At 39.8% G+C, this 21,742-nt stretch overlaps 1 protein-coding gene across 4 annotated transcripts in view; it reads left to right on the top strand.

The window, feature by feature from the left end:
- The window catches only part of itsn1 (intersectin 1 (SH3 domain protein)), a 198,043-nt gene extending 177,032 nt beyond the window's left edge, over nt 1-21,011 (top strand). For all 4 annotated transcript variants that reach the window (XM_080203673.1, XM_080203672.1, XM_080203671.1 and 1 more), the window contains 6 exons: nt 993-1,205; nt 3,048-3,169; nt 6,262-6,344; nt 6,438-6,521; nt 9,064-9,237; nt 15,007-21,011. In XM_080203673.1, coding sequence (XP_080059799.1) covers nt 993-1,205; nt 3,048-3,169; nt 6,262-6,344; nt 6,438-6,521; nt 9,064-9,237; nt 15,007-15,155 — 825 coding nt within the window. In that variant the 3' untranslated portion in view covers nt 15,156-21,011. The remainder of the gene's footprint in view (nt 1-992; nt 1,206-3,047; nt 3,170-6,261; nt 6,345-6,437; nt 6,522-9,063; nt 9,238-15,006) is intronic.
- The last annotated feature ends 731 nt before the right edge of the window (nt 21,012-21,742 follow it).

The raw sequence follows: 21,742 nt of genomic DNA, 5'->3' as shown, positions 1-21,742 counted from the left end.
CACATATCCAGATTTACTGAAGAAACAAAGACAGGCAACATTGTAAGCAGTGTAGATGAAGGCATAAAGTCCCAAAGAGATTCATAGATTAAACGAATGCCTAAAACCATTTGAAATGAACTTCAGTGTAGGCAAATATGAGGTAATCTACGTTCAACCTAAAAAAGGAAAGATCAGAATATTTGCTAAATGGTGAAAGGCTAGAAGCAGTGAAGTTCCAAAGAGACTTGAAGGTACAGGTTTACAGATCATGAAAACATTTTCAGGCAGATACAAAAAATCAAAATAAACCTAATTAATGTTGGTCTATTTAGGGATTAGAATACAAGGGGATATAAGTTATGATGCAGCTTAGATCACACCTGGAGGACTGTATTCAGTTTTGGCCATCAACCTTGGGAAGGATGTATTGGTCTTGAAGGGAATGCAGTGTAGCTTTTCCAGCATGATACCTGGACTCGAAATAACTTCTCTAATGTTCCTATGGGGGTGCAGTGATTCGCATTGCTGCCTCACAGCGCCAGGAATGTGGGTTCAATTCCCAGCTTGGGTCACTGTCTCTGTGGAGTCTGCATGTTCTCTCTGTGTCTGCATGGGTTTCCTCTGGGTGCTCCGGTTTCCTCCCACAATCCAAAAGACACACTGGTTAGGTACATTGGCCATGTTAAATTCCCCTCAGTGCATCCGAATAGGTGCCGGAGTATGGCGACTAGAGAATTTTTACTGTAACTTCATTACAGCGTTAATGTAAGAATACTTGTGACTAATAAATAAACTTTAAAAAAAAACTTTAAACTAATAATTATGTTATGAAATTTCAAATTTGTGCGATCTTGTTATATGTCAGTGTTAAAAGATCTTTAAGGTTAGAGTGCACTATAATCCAGATTCCAGCAAATAGACTTTGTTTTAAGTTTATGTTGTTCTGTATCCCGATGCATCTGCCATAAATGTTTTAAAGATCATTGTGGTTGTTTCCTTTTTTATTTCAGCAACTTGTTTTCAATTCTGTCACAAATTGCCTGGGTCCTCGAAAGTTCCTACACAGTGGTAAACTTTACAAAGCCAAGAGTAACAAGGAGCTTTATGGCTTTCTCTTCAATGACTTCCTGCTACTGACACAGATCATTAAACCACTAGGTTCTTCAGGAACTGACAAGGTCTTCAGCCCCAAGTCAAACCTACAATATAAAATGTATAAGACGGTAAGTCAAATTTAGCATTCCAATCAAGCTGTAATCCTCCTTACAGATAAACAGAAAATAAAATGTAGCTTGCAGCCTTGGTTCATAGAGGAGCACTTCAAAGTTTTGTACTGAGCAACAGAGACTAATGAAGGCCTACTGGTATTTTTGTTCGACTATTAATCCAGAAACTCAGCTAATGTTCAGGGGACCTGGGTTCAAATCCTGCCACGGCAGGTGGTGGAATTTGAATTAAAAAAAAAGTCTGGAATTAAGAATCTACCAATGACTGTGAAACCATTGCCGATTGTCAGAAAAACCCATCTGGTTCACTAATGTCCTTTAGGGAAGAAAATCTGCTGTCCTTACCTGGTCTGGCCAACATGTGACTCCAGAGCCACAGCAATGTGGTTGACTCTCAACTACCCTCCAAGGACAACTAAGGATGGGCAATAAATACTGGCCAGCCATTAGCACCCATATCCCACGTATAAAAACAAATACCTTAAGGTCGACTCCTGGTTTGTGCTAGACTATCTTCTCTTGTCTGTGGCTATGGGTGTCTGCAGCTCTCACCATAAAGTTAAAGTTTATTTATTAGTCCATTAACACTGTGTTACTGTTAAAGTTACTGTGAAAATCCCCTAGTCATCACACCCAGGTACCTGTTCAGGTATACTGAGGGAGAATTTAGCATGGCCAATGCACCTAACCTGCTCATCTTTGGAGTGTAGGAGGAAACCAGAGCATCCAGAGGAAACCCATGTAGACATGGGGACAACGTGCAAACTTCACAAAGACAGTGACCCAAGCTTGGAATCGAACCCGGGTCCCTGGCGCTGTGAGGCAATGGTGCTAACTACCTTGCCACCGTGCTGTCCCATGGCTAATGAGGAGAAGATTAGCAAGGATTTGTTTTCCAATAATCCTCGATAAAGTGCATTAGAGAGAATGGCATTGTGCTCCTAAATCTTTTGAGCTTCATCATTTATTTACAACAACAAAAAGTCCTGCAAATACATTTTAGTAAGGTGGGAGAATAGAGACATTCCTTACATCAAGATGGAGGATGTGCAGCAAAGCTTAGCTGCTTCTAAATTGTATATGCAAGAATATGCAGACTGAGGTTAAAATATGTCAGTGGGTTTTGGGAGAGCGCTGGAGCATGGCACTGAGATTGAGGATCAGCCATGATTCTGTTGAATGGTGGACGCTCAATGACCTGGCCTCCACAGCTTTCTGCGGCAGAGAGTCCCACAGATTCACCACTCTGGCTGAAAAATTCCTCCTTGTCTCTGCTTTAAAGGATCATCCCTTTAGCCTGAAGTTGTGCCCTTTGGTTCTAGTTTTTCCTACTAGTAGAAACGTCCTCTCCACGTCCACAGGCCTGTCAGTATCTTGTAAGTGTCAATAAGATCCCCCCTCTTCCCCCTAAACTCCAACAAGTACAGAACTAGAGTTCTCAACCGTACTGATATGATGAGCACTTCATTCCAGGGATCACTCTTCTGAACCCTCTCTCGACCCTTTCCAAGGCAGCACATTGTTCCTTAGATGTGGGGCCCAAAACTGCTCACAGTATTCCAAATGGGGTCTGACCAGAGCTTTATACAGCCTCATTAGTACATCCCTGCCCTTGTATTGTAGCTCTCTCTACATGAATGCTAACATTGCATTTGCCTTCCTAACTGCCGACTGAACCTGCACATTAACCAAGTATGTAAAACATTGCCACTGAGGATACTGCAGGTTTAAGAGTTATGTACTGTGGTTGAATGTTGTCTATTATTAACCTATGCAAGAACACTGCTGCTGCCAAGTGGTTTCATGTTGTGCGTGCTTACACCCTTTTTATTTCTGCAGCCTATCTTTCTGAATGAGGTATTAGTGAAATTACCTACAGACCCTTCTGGTGATGAGCCTATTTTCCATATCTCCCATATCGACAGGGTGTACACACTTCGTGCTGAGAGCATCAATGAGAGGTAGGAGGGAACAACTCCCGGTCTTGTTGTTTCCTAACACTTAGGCAGGGTGGGGGAGATTTCCACCTTGGCAAGATGGAGCAAATTCGTAAACACGTATACAAAACACACTTGAACTTTATTATAAACTGCCAGGAGTGGATTTCTTCTGATGCATTTCATTGTCACCCTTTTCAAGCTGGCATACTAATAGGAATTCATTTTTCAGAAGTGACAGATCAGCTGATTTTCTTCAAGCCAGCCTAGATTATTTTACATTGCAGCAGATCTTATTCATAGAACTCTGGATTTTATCGGTGATTATAAATCCGTATATCAGTTCCTCGTGTCTCTCTCATTTCCTTACACGTTTAATACAGTGGGTGGCACAGTGGTTAGCACTGTTGCCTCACTGCACCAGTAACCCAGGTTTGATTCCAACCTTGGGTGACTGCGTGGAGTTTGCACATTCTCTCTTGTCAGCATGGCTTTCCTCCCCAGTTTTATAGAGGTCGTCGAAAGCATGAAGAGTTTTGAAAGGGCAAATCAGGAAAGAGCAATTACCTTTGGTCTTCCAATCATAGAATCTCCACAGTGCAAAAAGAGGCCATCAGCCCATCAAACCTGTAGCAACAACAATCCCACCCAGGCCCTATCTGGTTAACCCCCTGTATTTACCCTACTAATTGCCCTAACACTAAGAAGCAATTTAGCTTGGCCAATCAACCTAATGTGCACATCTTTGGACTATGGGAGGAAACTGAAGCGTCTGAAGGAAACCCGCACAGACATAGGGAGAATGTGCAGACTCCACACAGACAGTGACCAAAGGCTGGAATTGAACCTGAGTCCCTGGCGCTGTGAAACAGCAGTGCTAACCACTGTGCCAACATGCCGCTCGGTAACTAGAGAAGGCATAAATCAGTAAGAGAGGAAAAGACTAATGTTTGCAGAAGGTTGTTAGGGTGTGGAATGTCCTACTGAAAATAGTACTGGGAGCAGAATGCAAAATAGGTTTTGAAAAGGAATGTATATATATTTCAAAATTAAGAATTGAATAACATATGGGGACAAGCAGCAGATTGAGATTTGCTAGCTAGCTGTTTCAGTGAGCAGTGCAGTGGATTTAGCCCCCTTTTGTATCATAGATGTCTGTGATTCCTAAACCCAGCATGTTTTACTGAGGGGAAAATCTCCCAATTAGCATGCGAGGAAGATTCTCGAGGTGTTTCATTTCCTCTGGGAGCTCTTTCAATTTATAGCTTCAGTTGAGTGCTTAGCAAGAAGGGAGTACATTTGATTTATATTAATTTGTTTGGGACCCAGATAATATTGCACACAAAGTGATTGTGTAAAACTGAGTGACAAATGATATGGTCCAACAGTAAGGATGGTATGACTGATTTTCCACATGTTTATTCAGCACATTATTACACCATCCCAAGGCTACAGAGCAGACTTAACTATAAATCACTATTTAAGCCGCCACCTGACAATTTAGCATTATTGAACGATGATACTCGGGTTATTCACTGATCTATTTTTGATGAGTGTTTTACAATTATGCAACAATGAACCCGATCACATTTGCTGGCAATTTCTATCGAAATAACCTATGGTGAGCACAGTGATTTGTTTACTCAAACACATCGAGAGATTTCTGACATTACACTGATATAAGTACATCCACCCTGTGAGTAGAAAGTTGATGTGTTAATTACTGGGCTGCTGGAATTCCTCTGGGGTACAAATTTGAAAATAATGCAGATTAGCTAGAGGTTTTGGCAAAATAGCAGGAACACATTGAACAAGATATCTTGCAAACTGTCCTCCAATAATGTCTGAGAGTAGTGATTACGTATCCAGTCAATTTTTTTGAAAGTAGAACTTTGAATGATTTGTAAGAAACTGGAATGGATTTCTATAATGCAATATAAAGCAAGAGGCAGGGAGTTTAAAGGGGATTTGAGGATAAACTGTTTCATTCAAAGGATGGTGGGAATCTCACTGCCTGAAAGGTTGGGGGTTATGAGGGGGGAAGGGGAAGAGGAGTGGGGAAACCCTCTCAACATTTCAGAAGCTTGAGATAGTATACAAGGCTACGGACCAAGTGCTGAAAAATTGAATTAGAATTAGAATGCTTGATGTCCAGTGGGCCTTCTTCTGTGCTGTAAAGCTCTATGACTAAAGATAACCCTGAAAAGAAAATTGCAAATCTGAAATACTGGAGCTTTGTAACTGGGGGTCAGTCAGCAACGTGAGAACTATATGTTACCATTTCAGCATATCCTGCAATCCTTACAGTGCAGAAGGAGGCTATTCGGCCCATTGAATCTTCACCAACCACAATCCCAGCCAGTCCCGATCCCTGTAGCCCCATGTATTAACCCTAGTCCTCCTGACACTAAGGGGCAATTTAGCATGGCCAATCCACCTAACCCGCACATCTTTGAAGTGTGGGAAGAAACCAGAGCACCTGGAGAAAACCCACGCGGACACGGGGAGAATGTGCAGACTCGACCCAGACAGTGACGCAAGCTGGGTCCCTGGCACTGTGAAGCAACAGTGCCAACCACTGTGCAGCCTGTGCAATGTATTTGCAGCCTTTTCTATTTCATTATCTTAGATTATTTGATATATCAGTGTAACATCCTTGTCGGCAAACATACATTTTAGGTTTATTGTGCTTATCGAGGTATGAGGTGATAATGTTGGGGACTGGAACCTTTCCATGTCAGGTACCTAGTGTCATGAATAGGCATTCCCAAAAGCAATTTAAAGCTTTTCCTGCATTGAACCAATAACATACCTCAGCCCCAACCTCAGATGAGCACCCTCACTGCACTTCTCCAGTTTATCTGTGGCTTTCGAGGGTGACACTGTGAACTGGTGCTGAGTTAAAGACAGCTTTGTGCGTGAGCCCATTGTCAATGTAAATTGAATTGAGGCTGCCTGCACTCATTTCTCAAAGGTCACTCACAGACAGAGCAAATTCTCATGCATTATTTCCGGCCAGAGTTGAACTTGGTCACAGAAAAGAAAAGCACCCTCCCTCTCCCCACCCTCCAACATTATTTGTATTTGATTCTATTCGTTGCTTTCTCGTTCTACAGAACAGCTTGGGTACAAAAAATAAAAGCTGCTTCAGAACTCTACATAGAAACAGAAAAGAAGAAGCGAGAAAAAGCTTATTTGGGTAAGTGAAGCAGTGCAGATATGCACAGCAAGAGTTTCCCCAACGGCAAGAAACATTCAAGGACATGTCCCATTTGTATTTTCTTCCCCACAGTTCGATCTCAGAGGGCTACAGGCATCGGAAGGCTAATGGTGAATATAGTGGAGGGCATTGAGCTGAAAGCATGTCGATCCAATGGTGAGAATTACTCAGTCTCCTGTCTGTCTCATGTTCTGTATCAATCCCCGGAGGACATTTCAGCCCAAACAGTAATGACGATTTGTTTCTCAGTGTGGAACTACCTTACTTTATATTATAATATTGCTCTATCGCCATGCATGTTTGCCAGCCGTGAACTGAAAGAAAGTGGTTTAATTTTACATTCGCAGCTTGTTTGAGCCTCTTGGTTGCTGTAGAGTAAAAGAGACACGAGTTCTGCTTCTTCATACCTTTATAAATACCTTTATTTCTTTGCTCCAACTCCACATACAATTCTCCACCAACAAATAGTGCCACCTGTGGCCCCTTTACATATCAGTGACTTTGACTGAATAATTGACACCAAATTAGGATTTAATTAACACAGCTGAGAGTGAAGGGTCAAACCATTTAATGAATGAGGGTTGATCACTCAGATTTGCTTTAACAGATTGGATCTTCTGATTCTCCATTCGCACAGCCAGGGAGTGAGTGATCCATGTAGGGCAGGAAGATTCAGGATCTGGTCTGTGCTTTGTCAGCTAAATTCAGCTGGATTACTGATAGGTACATGGTACTTGGCCTCAGAACCGCTTTAATAAAGTTCTAAAGTTTATTTATTTATTAGTCACAAGTAAGATTACATTAACATTGCAGTGAAGTTACTATGAAAATCCCCTAGGCGCCACACTCCAGCACCTGTTTGGGTTACACCGAGGGAAAATTTAGCATGGCCAATGCACCTAACCAACACATCTTTCAGACTGTGGGAGGAAACCGGAGCACCCAGAAGAATCCCACATAGACACAGGGAAAATGTGTAAACTCCACACAGTGATCTAAGCTGGGAACTGAACTCGGGTCTCTGACGCTGTGAGGCAGCAGTGCTAATAACCACTGTGCCGCCTATGTTGGGGAGAAAATAACTGGCTGAAATTTCCACCCTGATCACTGCTCAGCAATCCACGCCAGAAGTCTACCTGTATGTTCAGATGAAGGTCAGGCCTATGCTATGATGCAATTTCTGGAAATAATAGCATACCAACATTCAAGTTTTAAACAGTTACCTAGTCTAACTTAGCATGGAACCACAGCTCAAAAAGGAGTTCTGAAGGAGGAGACTTTATCTTTATTTCTTATCTCTTTAACCAGTATGTTAATTCACTTGAGTTTTGCATATTTACTATTTGCAAATTATTGGATAATATTTTTTCAGTCAAACTTCCTTTAAAGGACAGTCTTGTAACTCAAACTATTTACAATTCCAACCAAAACACACAACATCAATTCCACAAAGCCATCATATCAAATAATAAAGATTAATGTAACTTCTGGCGGTGAATGTCTGTGTCGGTTCTCCAGCTGTTATGATATACCTTCAGTTAAAGAGTCACTGTAATCGGGGTGGTTTCAGCCTAGCTAATGTTTAATTGCAGGATATTTCCTCCTCAGCTTGTTGCTACATGGCAACTAGACACCACAGCAAAGCCACGGAACAGAGGGGGAATGATCAAAGTGGTAAAGCTGTGTGTGGTCAAAATACCCAACAAGGTTGACCCTTTTCTCACAGCCAAGACTCTGAGTCAGCTTTCAGATGAGGAACTCTAGGTGAAGGTTGGAAAAAGGCCACAGGCTTGGTGACCCTGCAGGCATGAGAAGGAAAGGATAGGTAGGATTTTGAAGATAGTTGCAAGAAAATGCATTGGACATCATCTGAAGCAATATATATAGGCCTTGCAGAAGATCAGCAAAGATTCACTAGAATGAAAAGACTGAGCTGAGAGACTGAGGACAGAATGTTACGCTGTCCTGCTGATGGGTTGCAGGCAGTTGGGGAAACAACCTGTGAAATTTCCTGGGTGGCCTGTCCTGTCTGTAATTTTATGTGGGGAAGGCCTCTTCATTAAGACCCCACAACCCTCTCTGCCCGATGCCCTGGGCCTCTTCTCTACATCCTGCTGTGAGGAGCACTGTACTTACCTGATGGTGGATCCAAAACTTAGAATCTAGGAATTGCTTGTAGTCCGAGACCTGGCCAATAGAGGTGCTGAGACTGCAGAGCTGTTGGCTAATTCAATTGATTGGCATATCTCTGAGGTGCGACATTTGCCCAAATGAGGGGCAGAAGTCTGTCAACTCTTTGGGGTGGGAAACTACGCCATTGAAAAAGTCTTCATGAATATCCTCAACCATTATGGGAATTGAACCAGCTGTCCAGCCAACTGAACTAAACCAACCCTACTTCTGGCAGATGTTCACTGTAAGTATTGGTAAGGTAACCCAAAACAGATGAACTTGTATGTATATATATTTTGAAAAACACAGAAAATAATGGAAATACTCAAAGTTTGTTGTTTCTCCCTCTCCACAGTATCAGAGTTAATATTTCAGCTTTGTCAAAGATGTGATCAATTTTCGAAAGGGGAAATGGGGGAGGATGGAGAGGTCTCTGATAATCAACGCTCTGCTTAACTGACAGGAGGTGGTGACTGTTTTATATGTTCCATTAAAGCCTAATTTTCTTTATTCATCTCCATTTTAGGAAAGAGTAATCCTTATTGTGAAGTGACCATGGGTTCGCAATGTCATATCACAAAAACCATTCAAGACACTTTGAACCCCAAATGGAATTCCAACTGTCAGTTCTTTATTAAAGACTTGGAACAGGATGTGCTGTGTATTACTGTCTTTGAGCGTGATCAGTTCTCACCAGATGGTAAGGATGATGTACTTTCATTTACTTATCTAATTGGAAATCTAGATCTAATTGTATTTCACTTGTCAAGATCGGTATCTGGATGTGGATTCTTTTTGTTTGTGATCTGGGACTGCTCCCACTAGTTTAATATTTTCAACTCAGCATGACCCAGTCAGCTCAATTGCCATAACCCTGGGCAGGGCTGTTTTAGAAATGTGGCCAGTCGTGACGGTGTTCCGGAAATCTCAACAGCACAATATCAGTTGAATTGTCCTATCTCTTGCCGAGCACAAGTCTAATCCCTTACACCTCAGCCTGCTGTTCATGTACCCTTAACTCAATTTCTGTGAATTTGAACATGTAAAATGGACTGTTTGCTATAACCCTTAAAGCTGGCACGTACACAAGTAAAATAATCTAACCAGATCTCCCTGCCAACCACAAATCATCATTAAAATTATATCAGACATTAAATGGTTACAAACTGCAAGATGGATGAATCGAAGCCATTGTTGGCTACTATTTTCATTGCTGAATTGGTAACTCGCCCAGCATAACGACGGTCGTGAGGGATTGTCCGATGGTATGTTTATTTACATGTGTACCAAGGCCTTTCCAGCCTCCAGTCAGACCATGAAAACCCTACTAATATTCATTAGGCAGAAATGTACCTGCTTTCTTTACCATAATGATAATCCAGCACTTCATCTGCTGGCTTTGATTCACACTAAATACAGCGGTCATAGATTTTTGAACAGTAAAGGAATTAAGGGTTATGGTAAGTGGAGCTGAGTTCACAAAATGATCAGCCATGATCTTATTGAACAGTGGAGCAGGCTCGAGGGGCCAGATGGCCTCCTCGTGTTCCTGATTCTTATGTTCATAGGACATAGCCCAACATTCCCTGTTCTAAGACACAATTGGGTTCTGATTTCTCTAATAAATGTACATTTACCTGAATCAGTGCAAACAATAGATGCATGCCCCAGTTTGTGCTTTCCTACTTTTGAACTAATCAATTATTGAGCGCAGTATTAAAGCAACATGAAGGCAAAGAAAGTACTTGGATTTACATAGTGTCTTTCATTGCCTCAGAATGTTCCAAATAATTTACAGCCGATGCAGTACTATAGCAGTGCAGTTATTCTTATAATGCAAGAAATACAGCAACCTATGGTCCAAAGATGTACAGGTTAGGTTAATTGGCCATGCTAAATTGCCCCTTAGTGTCCTAGGATGTGTAGGTTAGGGGGATTAGTGAGGTACATATGAAGGATTATGAGGATAGACTCTGTGTGGGATGCTGTGTTGGACAGTCAGTGCAGGTGGGATGAATGGCCTGCAGTAGTAGATACACACACTACTGCACAGTCCTATCTGTGCACTGCACCCTCCCACAACCTGCAATAACTCAATACCACAAATGGGATTGAGGGATAAATATTAGCCCAGGCATCCAGGATGCAATTCCCACCCTTCTTCGTAGTATTAACGTTGAATCTTCTACCTTTACCTCGGGAAACAGGCGAGATCCCAGTTTAATGTCTCATTTGAATTACATTAGCTCTGATAATGCAGTCCTCACTCAGTACTGCAGTGGCATGTCAGCCTAGGTGTTAGTGCTCAAATCCTTGGTGTGGGACTTGAACCCGCAATCTTCTGATTCAAAAGGGGAGAAATTTACTAAGTGAGCCTCAGCTGATAATAGCATGAACAGTTTAAACTACGGATAAAAGCAAATTACTGCAGATGCTGGAATCTGAAAACAAAAGAGAAAATACTGGAAAACCTCAGCAGGTCTAGCAGCATCTGTAAGAAGAGAAAAGAACTGATGTTTTGAGTCCAGATGGGTCATCTGGAACTATCTGGATAGCTCATCTGGAACAGCATAAGGGGATCCATGTGGGCAAAAACATTAAGCCAGCAGAATTGAACGAGGAAACAAGGCTAGGTCAATGGAGAAACAATGGTAGATCTTTAAGTAGATATCTCAGAATATTCAGACTAAGCATATTCCTACTATAAGGAAACAATTTTAAGAGGCAGACTTGCCATCGTTGGTTAACTAAAATTAAGGGACTCATCAAACCTAAGGAAACAACATGTGATTGAAAAGATGAATGGCAAGTAGATGATTGGTTAGAGTATAAAGAACGGCAGAGAATGACTAAAAGGAGGAAAGAATTGAGAATGAGAGTTTGAGAGAAGCAAGCCAAAAATGTACAAATGGATTGTAAAAGTTTCTACAAGTTATTAAGCAGAAAAAAAAGAGTAGGTAAAGTCGGTGTTAGTCTTCTGGAGAGTGAGAATGGGGAGTTAATAGTAGATAATAATGAAATGCCCATGAAATGAACAAACATTTTGCTTTTGTCTTCACTATAGATGAGACAAGAAAAATTCTAGTAATAGCTGTAAAGCAGCAGACGGAAGGTAGAGAGGAGCATGGTGAAATTAAAATCAATTTTTGATTGAGATAAAGAGAAAACAGAGAATTATAGACCAGTAAGCCTAACATCAGTACTGGGGAAAATTCTCAAATCCATTATCAAGGACTTTATAGCATGGATTTATGAAGGGGAAATCATGCTTGACAAATCTGTTGGAATTCTTTGAAAATGTAACTAGCAGAGTTGACAAGGGGGAGCCAGTCGATGTGGTATATTTGGACTTTCAGAAAGCTTTTGACAAAGTTCCGCGTAAGATTATTGTGCAAGATTAAAGTGCATGGGACTGGGGGAAGTGTATTGAGATAGAGAGGAAGCAAAGAGTATGAATTAATGGGTGCTTTTCAAATTGGCAGGCAGTAACTAGTGGGGTGCCACAGGTTGTTGGGACCCTAGCTATTCAAAATATATATTGATGATTTGATGGAACAAAATATGATATCTCAAAGTTTGCAGATGATACCAAGTTGAGTGAGAGAGTGAACTGTGATGAGAATGCAGACATCCTTCAGCATGATCTGGACTGGTTAGGTGAGTAGGCAAATCAATGGTAGATGCAGTATAATTTGGATAAATGTGAGGTTATTCACATTGGAAGCAAAAGCAAGAAGGCAGATTACTACTTGAATGGCTGTAAATTGGGAGCGGGGCATGTGTAGCAGGATCTGGGTGTTCTTGTGCACTAGTTGCTGAAGGTAAGCATGCAAGTGCAGCAGGCAGTAAAGAAGGCAAATGGTATGTTGGCCTTCATTGCAAGAGGTTTTGAATACAGAAGCAGGGATGTGTTGTTGCAATTATACAGGGCCTTGGTGAGGCTACACCTGGAATACTATGTGCAGTTTTGGTCTCCTTTTCCGAGGAAGGATGTTCCCACTCTTGAGGTAGTGTAGCAAAGGTTTACTAGGCTGATTCTGGGATTGGTGGGACTGACAGAGACTTAGAGTTCTAACAGGTCTAGATAGGAAGGATTTTCCTCATGGTGGGGTATCTAAGGATACAGGGTAGACTGTTTAGGATGGAGATGAGGAGACATTTCGCCCAAAGAGTGGTGAGCCTGTGGAATTCATTACCACAGGAAGTAGTTGATGCCAAAACATTGAATGTATTCAAGAGATGGCTAGATATAGCACTTGGGGCGAATGGGATCAAAGGTTATGGGGAGAAAGCAGGGTCCGGCTACTGAGTTAGATGATCAGCAATGATCATGATGAATGGTGAGGGAGGCTCGAAGGGCCATTTGGCCTCCTCCTGCTCCTATCTTCTTTGTTCCTAATAGGGTAGCTGTACTGAGCAAACTGATGGAGCTTTGGGCTGAAAGCCTCTGCATCCTGCTGGACTTCATCCGACAGTCTTAAAAGAGGTGGCAAACGAAATAGAAGCATAGAATCTCTACTGTAAAGGATCATCGTGTCTGCACCTACCACAATCCCATCCATGCCCTATTCCTTTAACCCTCATTTACCCTGCTAATCTACCTCCGGTCAATTTAACATGGCCAATCAACCTAATCTGCACATCTTTGGACTGTGGGAGGAAACTGGAGCACCCAGAGGAAACTCATGCAGACACAGGGAGAAAGTGCAAACTCCACACAATGACCTGAGGCTGGAATTGAACCTGGGACCCTGGTGCTGTGAGGCAGCAGTGCTAACCACTGTGCCAATATGCTGCCCCGTAGTAGGTAGATGTGTTGATGTAATAGATGTCTACCCTATAGAAAGTAGTAAATGTGTTCATGTTAATTTTCCAAAATTTCCTAGATGCAGCAAATATTCCATCAGACTGGAGAAGAGCAAGTAGAACCACTCTATTCAAGAAAGGAAGGAGGCAGAAATCAAGAAACTATAGGCCAATTAGCTTGAAATCTGTTGTGGGGAAGGTGCTAGAATCAATCATTAAAAAGTTTATAACTGGGCTCATACAAAAACTCAAGTAATCAGGCATAATCAGTATGGGTTTGTAAAAGGGGAAGCATGTTTAACCAGTTTATTGGAGTTCTTTGTTGGAGTAGCGTGCACTCTGGATAAAGGGAAGCCTGTAGATGTACTGGACTTGGGATTTCCAGAAAATATTTGAAAAGGTGCCTAAAGGTTATTACAGAAAATAAAAGCTCATGGTGTTGCAGGTAACATGGATAGAAGATGGGCTAGCTGGCAGGAAATCTCTGATTGGCAAGCTTTTTTAATCATTCATTTATGGGATGTGGGCATCTCTGGCTTTGCCAGTATGTATTGCTCATTCCTAGTTACCCTCAAAAGGTTGTGGTGAGCTGCCTTCTTGAACCACTGCAATCTCTGAAGGGAGTAGATACTCCCAAAGTGCTGTTAGGAAGGGAATCCCAGGATTTTGACTGTAACAGTGGAAGACTGGTGATACATTTCCAAGTTACAGTAATGAGTGACTTGAACGGAAACTTGCAGGTGGTGATATTCCCAGGTATCTGCTGTTCTTGTCCTTCTAAATGATAGTGATTGTAGGTTTGGTAGGTGCTGCCTAAGGAATGTTACTCCTGCAGTTCATCTTTTAGGTGGTACAGATGGCAGCCACTGTTCATTGGTGGTGAAAGGATTGATTGTGACAAGTGAAGACCCACAGGGTCTGTGCTGGAGCTTCAACTTTTGCAATTTGTATCAAATATATAAATACACACAAATATATATCCAGATGAGGCGATTGAAGTTTATTTATTAGTATCACAAGTAGGCTTATATTAACAGCAATGAAGTTACTGTGAAAATCCCCTAGTCGCCACACTCTGGTGCCTATTTGGGTATACTCAGAGAGAATTCAGCATAGTAAATGCACCTAACCAGCACATCTTTCGGACTCTGAGAAGAAACTGGAGCACCGTGAAGAAACCCACGCAGACTCAGAGACACAAGTAGGCTTACATTAACACTGCAATAAAGTTACTGTGAAAATCCCCTAGTCGCCACACTCCTGAGTCTGTTTGGTACACCAAAGGAGAATTTAGCATGCACCTAACTTGCACATCTTTCAGACTGTGAGAGGAAATCCACGCAAGACACAAGAAGAACGTGCAAATTCCATACAGACAGTGACCCAAGCCAGGAATCGAACCCAGGTTGATGTCCTGTCCAATATTCACCCATCAACCAACATCACTAGGAGTCCTATTATCAGGTCATTAGCGCATTGTGGTTTGTGAGACCTCGCTATGCTTAAACTGGCTGTTGCATTTCCTCCATTACAATAGAGATGGCAGTTCAAAAAGATTTCACTGGATGTAACGTTCTGTTTAACTACAAGTTTGTTCTTTTTCTTTTCTGGTTCAATATGAGACTTTACAGTAGTATGTCCTTTTGTGTTCCCTCACCCTCAGATTTTTTGGGGCGTACAGAAATTCGTGTTGCCGATATCAAAAAAGATCAAGGCTCTAAAGGTCCTGTTACAAAGCGACTTCTACTGCACGAAGTCCCTACTGGTGAGATAGTTGTTCGTCTGGATCTTCAACTTTTTGATGAAACATAGGGTAATATATATGTGTATTTCTGTACATTAAAAAGCCACATATGGCAACTTTATCAAGTACCTGCAAAAGCTGTCTAGGAATGCTGCACTATTCGATGCAGTATCCATGGAACATATTTTGTGTACTGTTTTATACGTGACATTTAAAAACATGGAATTACATTTGTAGATGTGTCCTCCATTTGTTAATGTTATAGCTCTATCATCTCTACATTCCAATTTCAATTTTTCAGACTATGTAATGGTAAACATTATATTAAGGCAAGTTTTGAACTTGCCATCCCAAACTGTGACCGGTGGTTCTGAACTTAACTAATTTGGTCATGAGGGTGTCACAAGTTTTTCTAGAGGAAAATTACAGAAGCCAAACTGTATTTTTGGTAACCACCTTCAAGTGGGGGAAAAGAACGTACATTTTGGACTGAGTATGTGCGTTGGATTATGTTCAGATACATACATACACAACATAGAAACAGGCTTTTCAGCCACCCACTCTATGCCAGCATTTATGCTCCACTCAAACCTCCACCCGTCTTTCATCATCTAATTCTATCAATATAATCTTCAATTCCATTTCGTACATTTCATTAAGTCAAGTTAATCATTTTGCCCAGTGCTTGATTCCAACATATTAGATGTAAAATTTTAAAAATAAGGTCCCAAGCCAAAATGGAGTGCCATAAGCTACTGTAAACCAGTTCAGAAAAATCTTTCTAGTCAATAATTCAGGTATCACAATTGATAAAATGAGGCCTCTGACCCTTTACAGCACATGAGAGGAATTCATGATTTAGTGAGTCCTTACCATATGAATAAACGAATGTATTTACGTTTAATACACTCCTCTGCATTAAAGTTCATTCACAAATTGGATAGGGAGTTGAACTTCTGCCTCTGCTGACTTACCCTGACTGGGCTTCCCTTAGAAGACAGATTTCTCACATCAGCCAGTTCACCAATTAACGCATCAGAACTGAGATACTAGAGGGTGGACCTATAATGACACAACCTATAATGACACAACAGTTGTAAATAACTAAGGTCAAACTCAAGTTGGGGTGCAATGCTTTTTCTTGTCAGCTTGGATCTTGTATGTCTCTCTTATAGGAATCATGAATTGGATTCAATTTGTATTTGGTTTTTGGAGCAAATGAGGAGATGGATTTGGGTCCACCTAGTCTACTCTGAGCATTGGCTTTGTAACTTAAAAAAAAATTTACTCCATTTTGAAAGTCCTTGTTATGGCTGTCTTGTTTTATCCAATCAGGATACATGTGTACAGAGGAGCAGGAAAGAGTGAAACCTTTTCAATAATTAAAGAATAAAAGTATTGTCTCCTTATGTTGCTATCTTAACATCTTGGTAGCTTTATTGCACTTTTGAGTTCTCAGCAGATTTTACGTTTAGTCCCATTATACACTGGATGCTTTTCACAAACAGGCAATGATAGTTTACATTTTGGTAGTGAAACGTTTATCTCTAAAGAACAGCAAAGTTTGGCAAAGGCCAGTTCAAATAGTCATTGTTGATTTTCAGTTGAAAATATAAATGATGAACAACTTGTCATTGTACAAAACCCTATTTGTGTTTACTTATCAGTAATTTAAGAAATTTTATATTTTGAGTTTTGTTTCAAGAATAGAGATTTACAGCATCAAACTGCTTCTAAAATTAACCCCCCAAGAAACATTTTGTTAACTCACTTGAGAAGTTCAGCTGATTTTATTTTTAATGTCAATTGTAATCCTGTACAATTAAGAAAACATATGACTGCACTCATGCTTGTAACTAATGGAGTACAACACTGATTCCTAGGTTAGGTGGTTACATCATCTAAATTAGATTTCAAAAGCTCAGATGGAATAAACTTATGATATTTAATGCAAAAATAAAACAAAGACCTACACATTAGATGCAGAGAATACATCCAAAAAATGTGTGGGTGTGGGTTTTCCCCCACAGTCCAAAGATATGTAGTTAGGTGGATTGGCCATTCTAAATTACTCCTTAGTGTCTCAAGATGTGTGGGTTATATGGATTAACCATGGTAAATATATGGGGTGGGCTTGGGCAAGATGCTGTTTTGGAGAGTTGATGCAGACTCTATGGGCCGGATGGCCGCCTCCTGCACTGTAGAGATTATATAGAAAAAAGTGAACAAGTCAGACAGTCTTATTCATAACATATGCACATGAGGGAAGACCTCAGTTTTTACATTAACTTTTTTTTACACACATTCAGCTAATGTGTAACATATTACTTAAGTGACTAATTTTCCCATAAATTCTGCTTGTGGTATATGCGCCACAGAACATTTTTAAAATGAAGAACTAGAAATAAAATTAATAAAACTTACAAAGTTTACAAAACATGCCAACTGTTTTCCAGTAAAATTCTCACTTGCGAAGACAGACTATGAGGAACTATACATTGTTAATATATGTCTTTATTTTGGCAAGAATTTGAAGTATTTTACTAATCTTAACCAGCCTCATTTTTCACTTTGTTTCAGCACTGGATTCTGATATTATGATTTCCATTAATATAAATATGACCATTTTTGGTAGAATGAAATATGACAATCACTTTGCACTTTGAACTTAATAAGAAGTAACATATCTAAAATGATCACTGTCTTATTCTAAAAATTATTCAGTGAATAATTAATAGGCTAAATCAGTTTTGTTAATTCACCTAGATACCTATAAAAGCACTACATGTATTAATATTAAGGGATTAATAATTTATGGCTCTGGATAGAATTAGTAAATATTCATATATGTGCCAGAAATGTTTTATTGCTCTTATAGCAAACTATTATTTTGCACTTGTTTTGTTGGACATCTATTAATGCAGCTGCAGTCTTATTGTGTGTAGTTACATTTTTCATAATGGAAATCTGTATAAGGACATTTTTTTCTTCTTTTGTGGGATGTGGACATTACTGGTAAGACCATTATTTGTGGCCCATCCTTGATTGCTTTTGAACTGAGTGGTTTGCTGACCATTTCAAAGGGTAGTTAAGACACATAGTTACGGGTCCGGAAGTCACATTAGGGAGTTGGATGGATTTTTGCGACAATCGATGATAGTTTTCTGGTTACAATTACTGAGACTAGCTTTACATTCCAGATTAATTAATTTAAATTCCACTACTGCCCCCAGAGAGCTAGCCTGGATCTCTGGATTACTAGCCAAGTGACATTACCACTATGCCATCATCTCCCCATCTTGAGCTTTCACAGACACTGTAAATTATGAAATGTGACTTTGGCTTAGATCATCAAATACATTTCTAAATGTCTAATAACTAATGAGCATCTTGAACACTTAAAAATCAGTTGTTCAATTTATTGTGAAACATTGATTCATAAATAAACATTGGCAACATACTGCTGAAGTTCTGCTTTCACGTTCATTGCTGAAGGGGTCCATTTCATGGAATACGCTGTCCTAAGCCCTGACAAGTTGCTAAAGATTTGTCGAATCCCTTCTGCTGATTCATAGTGAACTTTATCTTGTCTGTATTAAGTAGGAAGTTTTAAGGGGTTTTTTTGCTCAAGTTAAAGGGTTGAAGGATGGGGTCATTGCTCATTTTTCTGACATATGTAGGGCATCACATGTCTGCAGAGTTCTCATTAAATTTACAGATTTGCTGTCACACACGTACATATGCTTCTATACTTTGAGGTATAAGGTTACAGGAAATAAATTGTGGAATTATTAATTACACAAGGTCATTTAGAGACCAAAACATTGGCACAGTGTTCCCATACTTGTTTGGAAATTGGCCTTAGCCTCAAATATTTTTATGGGAACACTGAAGCCTTTTGAAAGTCAATATAGTGGCAACTCAGTGAATGCCCTATATTGCATACAAGTAATTGTAAGCCTCATGAGTACTTGGGCTTTTGCAGTGTGGCTTGATTTGGTTGTTATGGTTGTTATGTGCTGCCCTACTTTATTACAACAGTTGGTTAATCACTCTTAACTAACAGAAACAGTATTACTATTTAGAATGTGAACACTCCATTGCTGGTTGTGTTGTTCAGCTCTTTGTGCACTTTTGTTGTCAAAATAATGATATTGTTATTCTAGTTTGGTTGCATAATATTGTCTGTAAAAATAGATTAATTGAAATGTAACTAGTATAATTTACATAAGCTAAAAAATGTCATATCTTATTGAGGAACAAATTGAGCAGAAAAGACTCTGGGAGTTTTTAGAACTGGAAGCTGCATTTTTAAGAATGCAATTTGAAACTTTAAAACCAGCACATGTTCTGCTGTGTAAGGTTTTTTTTCCCTTTTGCTCATGAATGTCATAAGCACTTCAGTGGGCAGTTGCATGTTCTAATCTGACTACTTTACACATTTGAGACAATAATCAAAAAAGTTAAAATTTCACTCAGAAGTTGACATTTCGATCTGCTTTTGTGAAGCAGAGGATTGACTTGTTCTGTGTCTGAGAATTTCTCAGCCTACTTTTAAGAACATTAATAGTTCACATATTACAAATGTTGCCAGAATATTTGAAATCATTTTAATTTAACTGAAAACACATTTTTCAAAAATGTTGGCAGAGTAAAACATGCAATCCCATTTATCATGTAATGGAATTAACATAGTAACTTGGTTAAAGGGATACAACCACTTTTTAATCAGAACTTACGCTAAACTTTTATTTTAAAGTTGTGTGCAAATGGGTACATTTTTAAATAGTCAACAGTTGAAGCCAATTAAAGAGGATAGAATATTCTCCATTTTCCATTGATGTCCCTGGGCCATACAATACCTGGTAGCCTAGGCTTCTATTTTTTGGATACCACATTGGAAGCATGCTAGATATATTTGAGAGATGACTATTCTTCCATTTCTTCTTCATGCATCCTAGGAAAGCAATTGACAAGTTTGAGTCTTTCTAAACATTATACTGAGGGGGAAGAATGGTAAAAATCACATATACCCACTGCTGCTGCAGAGAAAATTTGGTGCTCCAATTAGACTTTGTAGTGGCCACTCTTAAATATCAAAATATAATTTTGCCTTAGAGAGGGATTAAGTTGCTAGAAATACTGCTGTGAGCTTTGTTAAAATAATGTAATTTGTCACAACCAAATCAACAGTGCACATGTGCTTTGTAGGAACATTGAAGTGTCAAAGTCTGACAGACTTTTAATGTTGTTTGTGTTAAAAGTATGGATCTCCCAAGCCAAATCAGACAATATATAGCCAAATGTCATGTTTACTGAATTGTAAATCACTGTCAGAGTGCACTGCTAAGCTACTATGGTGTGTTCATTGTTCTCCTTGTCACTTTGAGCAGTCTGTTTACATATCAGCAATTTCTCTCTATTGGCAGGGTTACATTTCTCTTAGCTTAAGTATTTGTGTATTTTCACAATGGAACAATAAATTTCTGTAAGTTAGTAGTTAGTAAACCTCATTTAATGAAGTGTCATTCTTCCCTTGGAGATTACATAATGAAACACATGGAGAACCCTCATATTGGTCCACTTCATCAAACTCCTGCTGCTATACAGCATTAAATAGCAAGGAAATGGAAGAAGGCAGCTTCTAAATTTCTATGACTGAGCATTGAACTCTAATGCCAAGTAGAAGTAGCTAGGTACAGGGTTGGTGGGGTGCAAGAGCCGGAGCTCCTGTACAATGTACTTTGATCCGCACAGTTCACACTGGGTCGTGTTTTCTGAGCTTATGCTATTTAAATCATACAGTATCAACTAAATGTAACTCATTTACCCCAATAAAAGTTCTCAACAAACTTGTGTATGAGTTGTGGCAAGAACTTGAGCTACTGTTTAAATGGAAATGATCTGTTGTTTAAAAAAATGGACCTGAGTAGTTTAGAATAAATCACCTGCTTCAGGTGCATATGTTACATTTTTGTGATGTCTTGGGTGTTACATGAAGAACGGTAAGAAGTCTCAACACCAGGTTAAAGTCCAATAGGTTTATTTGGTAGCAAATGTCACTAGCTTTTGGGCTCTGCCCCTTCATCAGGAGCGTGGGGACTTCTGATTACAAACAGGGCATATAAAAAGAGACAGACACACACACACTTCACAGAATAGTTGTAAAGACTCACATTCTAATCAAGTCTTAACAGTGCAGATAATGTGAGTGGAGATAGCATTAAACATGGGTTAAGAGATGTGTATTATCTCTAGACAGGACAGTAAGTGAGATGTTGCAAGCCCAAGCAAATCATGGGGGTTATAAATAGTGTGCCATGAACCTAAGAACCCAATGCCAGCATCTTCACATTGTTACATGAAGAAGCCATGGATGCAACATAGCCTCAAAAGAAGAATGAATGTTATTTGCATCTTAAGCTTAACCCCTAGAAGAGACAGAGGGTCTGCCTGGCTTGACTTGCCAACACATGTATCTTGAATTATTCATAATGCTAGCAGTTAAATGGACCACAAGCCAAAGCCATATGCTTAGTTTCACAAAAGTAATTTCAACAATCACACTTGCAGCTGTTAAATAAAGCAGGGGCAAAGAGTTCAAGTTAATAAAGAAGTCTCACAACACCAAGTTTAAAGTCCAACAGGTTTATTT

This window comes from Carcharhinus amblyrhynchos, chromosome 15 (assembly GCF_965287045.1).
Source record: "Carcharhinus amblyrhynchos chromosome 15, sCarAmb.v2.hapA, whole genome shotgun sequence".
NCBI lineage: Eukaryota > Metazoa > Chordata > Chondrichthyes > Carcharhiniformes > Carcharhinidae > Carcharhinus > Carcharhinus amblyrhynchos.
This window is presented reverse-complemented; position numbering and strand designations above follow the sequence as displayed.